Source organism: Bacillus rossius, chromosome 1 (assembly GCF_032445375.1).
Source record: "Bacillus rossius redtenbacheri isolate Brsri chromosome 1, Brsri_v3, whole genome shotgun sequence".
Lineage (NCBI taxonomy): Eukaryota > Metazoa > Arthropoda > Insecta > Phasmatodea > Bacillidae > Bacillus > Bacillus rossius.
The window spans coordinates 96,856,634-96,873,198 of NC_086330.1; the positions used below are offsets into that span (position 1 = coordinate 96,856,634).

The following is a 16,565-nucleotide window of genomic DNA, read 5'->3' on the forward strand; positions in this document are numbered from 1 at the left end:
AAAATAATTTTACTATATCCCGGTTCTGGTATCTCATTTTGCTAATATAAAAAAGGTAATAATACTAAAAATACGGTATTTTAATTATTAGAATATTTGGTGCCAAGTCATACAAGAAAATTTGAAAGAATACTCAAAAAAGTTAATTTCTATAATTTTCCTTAAATAAATGGTTGATGTTGAGGGGGCAGAACAGCTCACCTTGCGGCCATCCCAGCGACTGTACTCGAGGAAGGCTGGCAGGCCGGGCCGCCAGTACTCCAGCGTGTACTCCTCGGCGTACTCCTGGCCGCGGCCGTGGTCGTAGCGACCCTGCGTCTCCACTCCCGTCAGCACGTGCACCTCGCCCAGGTCCACCTGCAGCAGCTCGCGCACCCCGCGCTCCACGGGGCGGCGCGGGCACCACGCGCCTCCCGTCCGCTCCACCCGCAACCTGCAACACACCACCATACCCTAGCACCACGCGCCTCCCTTCCGCTCCACCCGTAACCTACAACACACCGCCACACCCTAGCACCACGTGCCTGCCGTCCACTCCACCCGTAACCTGCAACACACCGCCATACCCTAGCACCACGCGCCTCCCTCCGCTCCACACGCAACCTGCAACACACCGCCATACCCTAGACCACGCGCCTCCCTTCCGCTCCACCCGCAACCTGCAACACACCGTCATACCCTAGCACCACGCGCCTCCTGTCCGCTCCACCCACAATCTGCAACACACCGCCATACCCTAGCACCACGCGCCTGCCGTCCACTCTACCCGCAACCTGCAACACACCGCCATACCCTAGACCACGCGCCTCCCTTCCGCTCCACCCGCAACCTGCAACACACCGTCATACCCTAGCACCACGCGCCTCCTGTCCGCTCCACCCACAATCTGCAACACACCGCCATACCCTAGCACCACGCGCGTGCCGTCCACTCCACTCGCAACCTGCAACACACCGCCATACCCTAGCACCACGCGACTCCTGTCCGCTCCACCCGCAACCTGCAACACACCACCATACCCTAGCACCACGCGCCTCACGTCCGCTCCACCCGCAACCTGCAACACACTGCCATACCCTAGCACCACGCGTCTCCTGTCCGCTCCACCCGCAACCTGCAACACACCGCCATACCCTAGCACCACGCGTCTCCTGTCCGCTCCACCCGCAACCTGCAACACACCACCATACCCTAGCACCACGCGCCTCACGTCCGCTCCACCCGCAACCTGCAACACACCACCATACCCTAGCACCACGCGCCTCACGTCCACTCCACCCGCAACCTGCAACACACCGCCATACCCTAGCACCACGCGTCTCCTGTCCGCTCCACCCGCAACCTGCAACACACCACCATACCCTAGCACCACGCGCCTCACGTCCGCTCCACCCGCAACCTGCAACACACCGCCATACCCTAGCACCACGCGCCTGCCGTCCACTCCACCCGCAACCTGCAACACACTGCCATACCCTAGCACCCAGCGCCTCCTGTCTGCTCTACCCACAACCTGCAACACACCGCCATACCCTAGCACCCAGCACCTAGCGTTCGCTCCACCCGCAACCTGCAACACACTGCCATACCCTAGCACCCAGCGCCTCCTGTCTGCTCTACCCACAACCTGCAACACACCGCCATACCCTAGCACCCAGCACCTAGCTTTCGCTCCACCCGCAACCTGTAACACACCGTCATACCCTAGCACCCAGCGTCTTGCATTCACTCTAAACGCAACCTGCAACACACCACCATATCCTAGCACCAAGTGCCTTGCATCCACTCTATGCGCAACCTACAACACACCACCATACCCTAGCACCACGCGCCTCCTGTCCGCTCCACCCGCAACCTGCAACACACCGCCATACCCTAGCACCACGCGCCTCAAGTCCGCTCCACCCGCAACCTGCAACACACCGCCATACCCTAGCACCACGCGCCTGCCGTCCACTCCACCCGCAACCTGAAACACACTGCCATACCCTAGCACCCAGCGCCTCCTGTCTGCTCTACCCACAACCTGCAACACACCGCCATACCCTAGCACCCAGCACCTAGGGTTCGCTCCACCCGCAACCTGCAACACACTGCCATACCCTAGCACCCAGCGCCTCCTGTCTGCTCTACCCACAACCTGCAACACACCGCCATACCCTAGCACCCAGCACTTAGCTTTCGCTCCACCCGCAACCTGTAACACACCGTCATACCCTAGCACCCAGCGTCTTGCGTTCACTCTAAACGCAACCTGCAACACACCACCATATCCTAGCACCAAGTGCCTTGCATCCACTCTATGCGCAACCTACAACACACCACCATACCCTAGCACCAAGCGCCTTGCATCCACTCTATGCGCAACCTGCAACATATCGCCATATCCTAGCACCAAGCACCTTGCGTTCACTCTAAACGCAACCTGCAACACACCGCCATATCCAGCACCAAGCGCCTTGAATCCACTCTAAACGTAACCTGCAACACATCACCATATCCTAGCACTCAGCGCCTTGCGTTCACTCTAAACGCAACCTGCAACACACCACCATATCCTAGCACTCAGCGCCTTGCTTTCACTCTGTGCGCAACCTGCAACACACCACCATATCCTAGCACCCAGTGCCTTGCGTTTACTCTATGCGCAACCTGCAACACACCGCCATACCCTAGCACCCAACGCCTTGCGTCCACTCTGTGCGCAACCTGCAACACACCACCATATCCTAGCACCAAGCACCTTGTGACCGTTCCAACCGCAACTTGTATCACACATTACCATGCGCATTGTCCGACCGAACCAACAAACTGCAACACACATCCCCGCCTTATATAATACTATAAGAGGCAAAAAAAAAAAAAACCTGCGAAGACCGGTCAAACTGCTCGCCGAGAAATCGGTCTCGCGCAGCCTCATTACACGATCCGATTTACGGAATGGCTTCTAGGTCCGATTTTAAGTTTCGTGTAAAATCTGTTACACCACTGCGGGGACAACATGGGAGATGTTAACAATGCCGCTAAAAATTTCAGTGAAATATTGACGTACGATGTCACTGAAACTTCTAGTGTTGCAACACGTTTTCAATATCAACAACTAAACGAATTCTGACAGGGGTAAAAGGAAAAAGCAAAACTAGTTTGACCTTCTGACACCTCCAGGTAAGAAAACTTAGCACCTGAAGGTTCTTGAAGTAGATGGAGTTATATTCTGTAAAATAATTCATCGAAACTTAAAATAGGTTAATTAAACCTTTGTAGGATAGCTGAGATTTAAACTGCAGCAGGTAATAGTTGAGAAATTTGTTACAATGATTTCGCTAGGGAAGAAAATATCGGAAAAATAATGTTGGAAATGGCTAGATAAGTTTCTAGGAATGTGCCCTAATCTCGAACAAACGCATGCCTTTCGTAAGTCTGGTGTAACAATAGTTAATAATGAAAAAATCACGTTCCTATTACACACAGAGCTTTTACTTGTCAGAAGTCAAATACGGCTATTCACTTCAAAAATACATCGGGATTGGTCCACATATATCATCGTATATGCTTACGGAGGAAAAGACTTTGTTATGAATGGTTCGCTTATTTTTGAGTCAAATCAGAAGTCTGTTAATGAAATGGATGAAATGAATTTTGAAAACTTTTTACTGCATGTGAAAAGAACATTTTTGTCCAATTTCCCTGAAAAAGTTTTCATCATAGTGTTCAGATGTACAAAAACCTACATAATCATCATCCTTAAAACAAAAGAATTCAAAACAGGTTGAATAGCAACAATAATGAAAGCGAATCTATTGTTTTATTGTAAAAATGCACTAAAAAAGTGAACTAAATGGTTTTTTTATATTTGTTCACTTATTGTGGTCACGTTTACTCCTGCATCAATGTTCTGAAGCAGTATATATTGCTAAATAGATACTAAAGTACTTCTGGAAATTATTGACATATTTGAAAGTTTAACTATACCTCAAGTTATACTTAAATCATGAGATTATTTTCCAGCTATGTCCATATATTTACAGTTTCCCGTCATATCATTAAATAAAACAAAAATATATAAAAATACATAAATCCACGGTAACATGGTATTGTTAAAAAATATTTAAATCCTGGGACGTGATTCATGAGTTACGATATTCCTGTTCGTATAGGACTGACTCACGCCCAATGGTTGGCTCCCACACATCCTGGCTTACCGAAGGAGAGGAAGGCTATCGATGCACAAAGGGAAATACGTAGAATTTTGTTTTTGCTTCTTATCAAATTATAGCAATACACGCCTTGAGTCCACACCACCTGCAACCTGGACACACAACAACAGCCATAATGCAATAAACGCCTTTCGTCCGCTCTACCCGCAACCCGCCATACAGCGCTTGCTCAACTGCAATATGTCTTTAGCGTTAGCTCCACGCGCAACCTCACCACACGCCTTCCGCTCGTTACACCAGCATTATTGCAACACAGCACCGCCGCGCCAGTAGGCACTCTGTGACTGCTTCTGTCAACTTTAGAAATATTTTGAAGCCAACATTTTTATTTGGGCACAACAAAAGTAATGTTTCATCGACAGCTAGGTCATTAGAGTCGATAACACATGACTTGTGACAGGAAACGGTCACGACCTACAGTAAGGAACCATTCCTGAATTTGCCTGGTGTTACTTCGGGTAACCACGGGTAACTGAAATCAGATTTGGACAGCTCTGGAGCACAAGTGCTTTGGAAATCAGTGCCAGCTACTTGCACCTCACTTCTTATCGAAGTTTATAAAGATAAGGTTTTATACAGAAATGTTAAGCTCAGAAGTTTACTCTGATGAAACATCATAATCCTTGTAATTGGGCTCCAAAAACCTGAGTCGCCGACTCGGGGCTCATTAATTTTGGTCAAGTAAGAGTTCGGGTTGGTACTATATTCGTAGACCCTTGTTTCTCAAGGTCTGATAACACTGAGAGCAACATTTAACTAGTCAAGAATAAATCACGTAACTCTTCGGTACGTTAATGTTAGTAATAAGTTATATTTGGAAAAGTAAACATGAAGGAAGTAGCTCAGATTTTAACTGCATAAATGCTGTAGGTAAGTCAGATGGTGCAAAAACTACTTGTCGGCTTCAAAACTTTATTATTTTGGGAAAATATTCAGCCAGGCCTATTTTATATATAAAAGAAATATGTTTGCACGTGAAAAGGTTTCTTTCTGGTTTCATAATACTGCTATAAGGGAACTAGATTTTACAGATCGATTAATTTACACGGAGGATTAAATATTCCTATGATTGACTTTCATGAGAAGCAAAAAGGGTTTATAAACCATTTAATCTCACATAGTTTCAGTACTTATTGTTATTAGATTGTAGGACTCATCAGCAACTAATTTTCATTCTGAGTCGTCCCAGCCTTCGGTTAATCCGGGAAACCAACAGAAACCCAGACGAGGATGCCTCGACAGGAGTGTGCACCCCGGAGCTACCGAGTACAAGTGGAGTGTTGTAACCACTGCACCAACTCGCTCGGCCTTGACCAGAGAAGCGTCTACAATGAAGTATTCTACCTGGTCTTCAAAATTAACTTAATCTTCATTGATCCGTCCATCCACTGTAAGCCTTCGTATTTGTTATGCTCAGAAACCATTTGTACCTGTCAAACTGTATCCAACTTTAAATTATGAAAACCATATACTTACCCAAGTGTTTAATAATGTATAACTATTTATGATTCTTTCAAGCGTAACTATGAGTTATTTCATACGGCCAAAATACATTTTAACAACTTAATTAACGGGCATCTTTTTTATCCTTTATAACAAATATTTTTAATCAACAACATTTAACTAATTACTCACTTTACCGCATAAGTATAGATACCACGAATGTCCCAGATCGACAGAAAAATGAAAAATAAAGCGTTCTGCACACCAAAATATCACTCGAGCCACAATAGAAACTACAATGTTTGATTTGTACTAACTTTTAACCAATTAAATTACTTGCAACATGTTATTAACATGCTATACAGGGAATTGGAAACTAGTACAACTCTCCATAAAATAGATATTATATACTCAAGTGCATAGTTATGCAGTAGTAATTTTAAATTATTCTAAACAGAATCCAAAAACTATACTACCCCTAACGTATATACATTATATGGATTAAATAAAGTTCTGCTTTAATAATATATTACACTCATTGTAATTTTATAGTTTTTGATTCACAGCGCTGTGATCAAATTTTATTTAGTTAAAGCAGAATCTTTACAATAAGTTAGCTATTACACGTAGACAGTCCTATTCTCAGTACAAGAAAAGAGAAAAGTTTGACTTATTTTACAGTACATGGCGAAATTTCCTCTGAATCTGGGAAGAAAGCAGAATTCTATACAGGCAGGACACGAAACTGCAAGTAATGAGATTGTGTTTTCTGAGAAAGAAAAATAAATCGAACCTGAGTCGTTGCTAATGGGAACCCAATACAAAAACAAAATAGAAACCCAAGATGTATGACCCAACAGACAACCTCTGTAGAAATGCCATTCCACAGTTAAATAAACGACATGTCTTCTAAGAAGTTAGTCTTTTCTTAGAGATGGAGTTGGAGAGGGAAAAAGTGTTTCGGAATAAGAAAAGCTTAAGAGTCTACTTAGAGACAACGGCTTAACTTAAAAAAATATATACTATATCAAAATACAGAAAGGGATCGTCCATTAATCACGTGAGGCTCGAAAGGGGGGGGGGTGGGAGGGGGGAGGGAAAAATCACGAAATATCACAAGGGGGGAGGGGGTGTAGAGAAATATCACGTGTATTTTTTTTTCGCCCGATTTCTACTAAACCGAAAAGCGATACGTGACCTTGACTCGCCGTAGCCAGGCAACAATATCCCCGCCCGCCGCAACATGAACCACCCGGCTCAGCTTGCCAGTCGCCAGTAAGACTGTGATTTTGGCGCCGAATAAATGCGTAAATCACATATAAGCCTTTCCTTTATTATTTTTATGCCAGTGAGAATAAACCTGCAACCTAAATGTGTGTCTGGACATTTTTATCACTGTGCTTAATTTTCTAGAATTAAATTAGATTATACCTATATTTAAGAGATATTTTCCGAAATTTTTAAAAATATTTTGCACCAAAAAATACACGTGATTATTTGGGGGGGGGGGGGGGGTTTGTCTGAAACCTCACCACAAATCACTAGGGGGGAGGGGGGTTAAAAATTTGCTAAAAAAACATCACGTGATTAATGGACGACCCCAAAGCAAGACACCAGTGTTGCCTGCCATGCAAGATATTTTGTTCGGAAGAAACATAATTATTCAAATAGTTAACATAAGTAATTTAATCTTGTGTTGCAGTATAGTAGAAACTACATCCATTAAAACCATAGTCAGTAAAACTGACCAGGTATCACAACTGTCAAATAACAGCTAAGATCAAGAATACTTACAGACTAATGAATAATATTGGTGATACATAGTTTTATATTTTAATTAAAGACAAATAACTTTTTTAATATCATTTTACGTAAGGTATTTGACAAAAAAAATTTCTCATACAAATCAAGCAGTTTCCTCGATTAATTCAAATAAATTGGAACCTTATTGGGAAGATATTTTATGTACCTACATACTAGACGTGGTTAAATGAATAATTTTAGTAAGCAAGGTTTATTTTAAGAATTACCTTAAAAATATGATAATTAGGTCAATGTCAATTTACAAATATTTTTTTTTCGTATATGGCATTAAAAATAATATTTGTGTAAAAAATGCTGTTTTAATATAACGGCAAAGATACGAAAATTTATTTCACGTGTGAATTATATAAAAGTACATACAATATATATTTATATCGCACGTGTGTACAACGTGCCAGGGTGACAAGGTTGTTTTTATTGTATCTGTAACTTTTTAAAAGTGTGAGTCTAGCATGCAGTCAACTTGGTCGTTTTATTTAGGTTTCAGTTAGAAATATTACTACATTTTTACGTAAACGTAATTGTTTTTAAAATAAAACATAAAAACTATGACAATGTGGCGTAATGCAGCTTTATAACAGTAAAAATATTTTTTTTTACATATGTCCAGTAGTTTTTATGATTACTTAATATAATAAACTTAAACTCTACCTTTATAATAATAATATTGATTTTACTAAAATATATATGCAAACTGTGCAAGCATCATGTCATTAGTTTATCCATTTGAGTCTGTCTTGAAATATCTGCGAAAATTTAGTGTTAACAGAAGCATGACCTACTTTTTTCAACATACATCGGTGGAAGAATGTTATAAGCATATTTCTCACACTCTGACATTCGTTCTCAGTGATACCGGTGGCTGGTGCCGAGTGTTGCGGGTTCGAACCGAATCATTGGAATGACTCTAGTTCACGAGAACCGAGTGTACTTCAGGGGTTCTGACCTTTCATAATCTAAGAGACCGTGACGCCTTAAGCTTATGTACATAACCTTCAACACGCTCCTGCTGTTCTTTACCTTCTTATCTTCTACCTACCTAACTGTATTCTCAATTTCAAGGGAAGAGATGTAGGGGAAAACTTTATGATTATTTCAGTTTTGTATCGTTTGAAATCAACCCTTTCCGTCACACTTGGTCTATTCCTAAGATATGATTAATTTTAATTTGTATTGTAACTAAACAATTTTCTAAATTTTTGTGTGATTATAATATTATGCAATAATTATAATATTAATTTATAGTTACATTATAATCTATACTAATATTATAAAGCTGAAGAGTTTGTTTGTTTGTTTGAACGCGCTAATCTCAGAAACCACTGGTTCGATTTGAAAAATTCTTTCAGTGTTGGATAGTACATTTATCGAGGAAGGCAATAGGCTATATTATATTATCAATAACATTAGGGATCCTTACTAAAAGTCCAATAAGGTAACCCAAAGTGTAAATAAATGACCCGAAAAAATCCTTACACGGCGTGCGCTGCGAAACCTATTGATTATAGAACAAAACAATGTATTACCACTTTGAAGAACATTTAATTGTCTTCAATAGATATCGTGTAACCATATTACTAACTATTGTAGTTATCTCACAACTAGTGTTTTCTTTTATTTTTTTTAAATAATTAAAATGCCGTCACTTCAAAAACTCTTTATTGTGTACCTTGGTGTTAATCCTTATCAAAATACGTTACTGCATATTCAAGACAAATTCAATACCTTTCTAGAACTTTTTGAATTATTCAATTCGGACGTTTCATTCAAAAGATATCGCGATATTTAAAATGTAAGTATTAGTGTTGTAGCCAAATAAGTCTTAAGTATTGCACGCGCATGTATGACTAGCATTGAAGACCTAATCTCTAAAGTGTACTCAGATGTAGTCCATAAAAAAAACAAAGACTACCAGTGGATGTGTCAAAGGGCAATATTGGCAGCTAGAAACAGTAGCGTTGACGACATCAATAACATGATACTGGGTAAACTTCCAGGAGATAGAGTGAACTACAGATCCATTGATAAAGTAATGGATCAAGAAGATGCGGTACATTATCCAAAATAATTTTTAAATTCTTTAAATCCGAGTGGCCTCCCTCACATTCACTCAAATTAAAAACTGGCTGTCCAATTGTGCTGCTAAGGAATCTTTAACCACCAAATTTATGCAACGGAAGCAGACTCCAAGTAAAATTCCTTCGCGATAACGTGATTGGTGCTACAGTATTGACTTGTCCAGCAGTAGGGCAAACAGTACTGATACCTCGCATACCTATGATACCAACGGATTTGCCTTTTCACTTTAAGCGAATTCAATTTCCGGTGAAGGTATCGTTTGCGGTAACAATTAATAAGGCCCAGGGACAAAAATTTAAGTACGTAGGAATAGATTTACGCCAAGAGTGTTTTTCGCACGGGCAACTATATGTTGCTCCGTCGAGATTTGGTTCGGGAGAAAATTAGGGATGGGTCGATTCGATTCTCCGATTCCTCGATACCACCGATTATTAAAAAATTTGGGTACTCAGTATCGGGTACTAAAAAAGGGCAAGGTAGGTTAGGAATCGGTGAAGTTAAGAAAATACAGTAGTAATATATTTTCGTCTGAACTTTACTTACTTATTTTAATATATCTTACCTGCCGTATGCGCATAAAATTCCTAATAATGCTCATTATTATTAAATATTAATTTTATACGAATAAAAATAAATAAAAACAATGTTACCGGGCATGTTTAACCTTTAATTAAACTCCACGATCGAAGAACATTATTCCTCACTCATGTATTAGACGTAAATAAATTGTAAAAAGGGTTATTAATTTTATTTGCAGTTAAGAAAAGTCCATTGCTTTTTGTGAAGAAAGTGACGGTTATGAAACGAGATCACATCACGTGTCGTCACCATTTTAGTTGTGAGCCATTCAAGGATGATGGCCTCCACAAAATCTCTGGTGGCCATAAAATATAAAGTCAAGTCGAAACGTATCGATTCGTTGCGTACGGGACAAATTGTATAATGAAAGCAACAATCGATAATAAAGAATTCTCTGGCCATACCGCCAACAGAGGCTCGTGTTTATTTCTTGCAAAGGAAAACCGTAATAATTACTAGAAAAACACTTGAAAATAGTTTTAGCAAAACAATATTTGTGCCAAATAAATAGCATAAATACGAAACGATTCACAGTAACCTCAATAGCACAACGGTGAATTACGGCGTAATTCACCGTCGTGCTATTGAGGTTACTGTGAATTGTTTCGCATTTATGCTATTTATTTGGCACAAATATTGTTTTGCTAAAACTATTTTCAAGTGTTTTGCTAGTTTGTTAGTAAAAAAATGTTCGCCGACTGTCGTTTCAAATTACAATGCGAATGGTCTGATATTGTATCAACATGTCTAAAGTTTGGGAACATTTTCGCATCAATAGTGAAAATGACAAATATGCAATTTGTAATCATGGTAGTGCGCAAATTTCACGGAGCGGTACTTATAAATCTACAACCAATTTAATGAAGCATTTGAAATCCCGGCACACATTACTACCAGAAAAAATAAGTCTTTGAAGAAGAACAAACTTTTGTTTACAGCACTGTCACCAACTAAGTCAAAAGGTACCACAGAAAAAAATAGTGCTACCTTTGAACCCATTTTGAACAAAGATGTTATGTTATCAGCGTTATCGCCTGTTAAATAACCCTGTCTAAATGTTGAACTTCTTTGTGCACAGCCTAGTACTTACTAACAAACAAACTTTATGTGAAGATGCTTCTTCACTGGTAATTAAAAAAAAAAAAAAAAACAACCCTCAACATTTCATCCTAAGTTTATAATTATCCTTTATACATGTTATTATCATTATGTAATGCATTCAATTCTTAAGTAGTTTTAATTATGTGACCAGAATTACCAGGAATCGAAAACTGGAATGACTCGGAATCGAGAATCGAAATTTAGGAATCGGTACTGGTATCGGAATCGATAAAAATGTGTACTCAACCCATCCCTAGAGAAAATCAATTTCTACTTCTTCCGTAAGACAAAACTAAAAATATAGTTTACGCAGAAGTACTTTAATATACCATTGGTTATGAGTGTTTTTAGAATAACCTAAAACTGTGCATCTACCATATTATCTCAGAAAGTCACAATACCCCCCAACAAAAACCACGCGGACAAAGTCGCGGGCACTGCTAGTAATTAATAAAAGTAAAATAAATTTATTTTTTTCATAGCCAAAAAGTATCTCCTTTGTAGAATGTAGGTACACACTAAACCACATATTATAGGCTTGATAAACTCCATGTGTCACTGATATATAAATTGTCCACTTCAGTGGAGAAGTTAATTTTTTTCCTTTATGAAGGCAGCAACCACTAATTATGGGATTTTAAAAGACGGTAACAATGTGTCTATTGGCAGTATTATTATAGTTATAGTCATTCCATATAAATTAATATAATACTAAACACCAGTGAATCCACAGGGGAAACTACCTGTGGCAGTCTGTCACGGTTGACTTCAGGCGTTACACTCAATTATATAACACGTTTTAAAGAAGTTAAATTTTGAGAATCAAAGGACCGAAATATTTTATGGCTTACAAAAATGGTTGAAACAAAGATATCTTCATTCGATCAAAACGTATCTCTTCCCTTTAGAGGAATTAGGCTTCTCCATCTTGCCTTGCAGTTTCAGGTACCTTGATACCACTTGCAATAAAGCTTCCATTCTAGGTTTTTGGTTTATCATGGCATAGTACTTAGCTTCAAGTTGAACTCTTGTGAACTGGTGTGATTATCATGATAGCAGTAAACAGCCGTGTGAAATAATAAGTTATTTCCTTGCGGCGCTGACAGACTAGAGCCTGTTGGTACATATGCGGTTGCAACAAGGTAAGTATAGAAGGTCAGGGAGATATTTGTTATGCCTTGATATGCCTAAAATTGAGATGAATAGTTAAAAATTTGAATTTTAGCAAAAAATAAAATTAATGAAAAATCCAAGATGGCTGTGCCTAATCGCCCTGAATACTTGGTGTCACAGGCCGAGTTGATTATTTCATTTTCTTGACATTACTGGTAACTGAGCGATTTGAGTGAAAATGTATTTAACAACTCTCTTGCATTGTATCTGTCGTCTTAAAATTTTCTCAACATATATTTACAAAATATAATCTAACATCGGTAAATGTCACACAAGTGTTCGTAATTATGCATACTTTCACGACCTTTAACGGCTCAAAACTAACGTTAAGTAAATATATGTTCTGAAAAAACTGGCAGTGCTATGGAAATGAATTGTCGGTGAAAAATCTTAATTAATAGTAAATACAACAATATAAATGACCAACTCTGCGCGTGTGATAAAGCCTTAAGTACGTAGGCTTAATGAGGCTGCTTGGTAAAGAAAGGCCCTGCCACACTTTACAGTTTTCACTTCCAACTTCTTCCAATATGTCGTGTCAAATAAAGTCGGTTACATCACCGAAAATGTCAAAAGCACAGCAATATTTGTTTGAAAAGTTGGATGACTTGAGTTTACATATAATATTTTGCATATAGTTCTGATTCTAAAAAAAGTTTGATGTTAGATGCAGTAGGCCAACCAAAATCGTGACGGAAACGACACCCGATTATTTAAAACGACGAAGAGCAGATGGGCGATTAAAGAGATGATAAAAGTTAAATAACTAAATAATTCTAATATAATCGTCATATGCAAATATATTTTGTTTAAAAATGAAATTATGTTTCTATAACATTAAAAAATTACTGATCACTAGTATGATTAAAATTTATACATGAACAAAAAATAAAAATGCCCAATATAATAATTTCAAAAAATCCATCCAAAATTGTTTGATTTCAAAAATGAGAAAAAAATTGAAAAGTTTGAGATAGCTCAGACCAAAAATAAACCTTGATATTGTGACGTGAATTAAAACATATTTGAGATTATCTATCAGAATATATTTGAAGGACAAAATTGGAAGCCATTTTCCATCCAATACTAGCCTTCCCACTCTATTGTCAAATATATTGGAGACCAATATTTTTGGCAGTGTCACAGGGCATTGAGAGGAGAACAAGAATTTTCAAAATGGTCTTCTAGCCACTACTGGATCCGAATTCAGCAAACTTCCCCCCCCCCCCCTCTAAAAAATAGATTAATGTTTCAGGATTGACTGTTAACTGAGCGTTTTAACTCTTCCCTAGCGTGTTTAAACACTGAATATCTAAATACTAATACACGCTGTTGTTATTTTATAATATAATGATATCGTGTCCATTGTTCTGTGAGCTGATAAATTTCACTAAAAATATTCCTCGTTGATAACCAAAGTATTCCGTAATCATTATTTAATTAAAAGTAATGCGTTCATTACTATTTATGTACGAAAAATTAAAGCACAATTAAAAATAACTTCGCACAATGAACAAAATATTACTTTCTGAATGAAAAATATGTGCTTATTATTTTTCGCGGGTTTAATGAATCGCAATTAGAGCTCATTAAAAAGCTGTTTTTAGAGTAATAAAACTGTTGTAGTCGGATAGCTACTGATTTGGTAATAAAAAGTGGAGTGTAATTTTTAATAACCGCTAGTCAATATCTGAACAATTTATTGCAACCTACACTGTTAAAATATGTTTGATAATTTAAAAAAATAAAATTTGTAATTCAATGTCACAATATATAAAGGGAGATAAAAACTCATTTTAAAATATATGGGCGTATTTATTTACAAACGAATTTTAACAGGTTTAATTTGAAGAAAATTTAACATTCACGTCAAATAAACTAAATTGAAGTATTTTACTGCTTAACACTTCTAGAAGCAATTTACAGAAAATTATGGGTAAATTTCAAGCGCGACTCCACCCATAGGAAGCATTATTTCGCACTCAAATGACCTTCAACCCTATGAAAACAGTCTTAAGACAAGGTCTCACACGCTGAATTCAATTTCTCGTAATTACTATAAGTCACGGGATATTTATACAATACATGTTAACACAATGTATGCTTTTATAATAATTATGCCACAAAAATTTCCAACGGATATTCACTAAGTGTAATATAATGGGTTTAAAAATTCGCACAAGCGGTAATCAGTACGACAAATTTACGAATTGTTACAGCTATTATGTTGCACTCAGTTTTAGCATTCAAATAAAAGTAATGACTAGAGATTCGCAGTTTCAGTGACCTCTATGTACTCCGGCAAATTACACCTGCTCATTGGCTACTGACTCGTGACACGGTTTACCTGGAATGCTTGTGATTCGATACTTCTTTTGGTGAAGATTTTCCATGGGCTCAGAGTCCTTCAGCCAAACGGTTGTCCAATCACTGAAGCAGCATGCAGGCGAACGATTTTGGAGTCTAGCCTACTGCGAAATGAATGCCACAAATTTTTCTGGTCTCTAGCTAATGGCGAGAAAACTGAGCCTCAAAATCCGCAAGTTTTGCCAGTCGTTGATGCGAGTCACGGGTGCACCTGACGTAGAATGCACCGGGGCAAAAACCAGTGCACAACGTGGGAAACTAATATCGAACAGCTCTATACTAACAACACAGGCGGGAGTGTGAAAAATAACCTAGCGGAGAGATGTGTTATTGCAAATAAAATTTACAGATTAATTTTCAAATTATATATAATATTATCTGGTGCAAAACAATAAATATTTTAAACTTTAATAACTGGGGGTTATATCTCACATAAATCTGTATAATGATTAAAAAACGTTTTTCCACAAGGAAAGTAAGTTATTTTTGTTGTCATAATGTTGGTACCACATGTATTAAACGGGTGCATTGTTCATGCAGGGCATACCGTCTGCCATCTATCGGACTGACATGACGACAACGCCAGGTTTTAACACCATTTCTTGTAGTTGTCCGCTATTAGTGTGTAGTGTATGTGATGTGGTTGTGCTCTAGCAGGGTTATAGCCGCAGTGGTCTGGTGGTCAGGTACTTCGAATACTGCCAAGGCGATTGGCATCCCGGTGGATGTGGGAAACGGGGCGGACGTTTCCAGGAGCTTGTCGGTTTTTTCGGGGTACTCCCGTTTTCGGCCCACTCATTCATTTCGTCCAATGTAATCGCGTCGACGAGAAGCTAATGGTCTATAGTGTTGAAACAGGGTGATATGGTGCTTCTAGCACGACATCGTCTCTCAGCTTCATGGCTGTGAACTGGCGCCGTTCATAGGACAACTATGAGTTACGTGCGGTAACCATAACATAATACGGCGAAGAAATGGAAAACACAATATTAAAAAAAATGAAAAACCGTTAACAGAAGTACTTATATGCTTTTAGGGTATTCTTAAAATGATTTTCGTAACCAGACCCTACTAAGATATCTTGAGCAGTTTTCGAATCACGTGTTTATTTTTCTGAAGCGCTGCACACCGCATGTGTTCCCGGGTACACGGTTAGAAAATACAGTAAATTTACGGATTTTTTAACGAAGAATTTTTTTGAAATAAAGAAGGAGTTCTTCGTATTTTTTTTAAAAACTGAATCTTCGTAAAAACCACGCCCTATTCCTAGTTCCGTGCTTCGCTGTAAAGAAGGTAAACAGGCAAGTGTAAGGAAGAAGGTTGTTCTTGCTGTTGACTAAAGAAGTTTTTGAATGTTATTTTTTAGCGAACCGAGATTATTCTTGTGTATTCGTGCTCAACAAAAGTGGTACCATTACCCGTTAATTTGCGAAGATATCCGTAATTTAACGAAGATCCCTGGATAATTTGTAACCAGCGTTCGAAGCGGCGCGGACATCTGCAAGCAGTGCCACCTCCCCCCTCCGCTCCTGCCACGTGACCGGCGCACCGGTCTCTCGACGACGACCAGGGGCTCGCCCCACTCCACCGACGCCGGCCGGGGACAGCCGCTGAGCCATTCCGGCTCCAGGGTGCGGCACACGTTACTTGCGTCATGAGTAGAGACCCGGGATTTTCGCGCATTCATTTAGTCGCAAGCTAGAATGCAAACCTCCACACACTCGGGCAAATGCCAATTGTTCATTGGCTGCTGACTTGTGAGTCGTCTCGTCTGGGTGGCCT

The 16,565-nt window shown here is 39.5% G+C and overlaps 1 protein-coding gene across 1 annotated transcript in view; it reads right to left on the bottom strand.

The window, feature by feature from the left end:
* The window catches only part of LOC134532406 (discoidin domain-containing receptor 2-like), a 186,811-nt gene that overhangs the window by 124,317 nt on the left and 45,929 nt on the right, over positions 1–16,565 (bottom strand). The window contains exon 3 of the mRNA XM_063368854.1: positions 202–433. Coding sequence (XP_063224924.1) covers positions 202–433 — 232 coding nt within the window. The remainder of the gene's footprint in view (positions 1–201; positions 434–16,565) is intronic.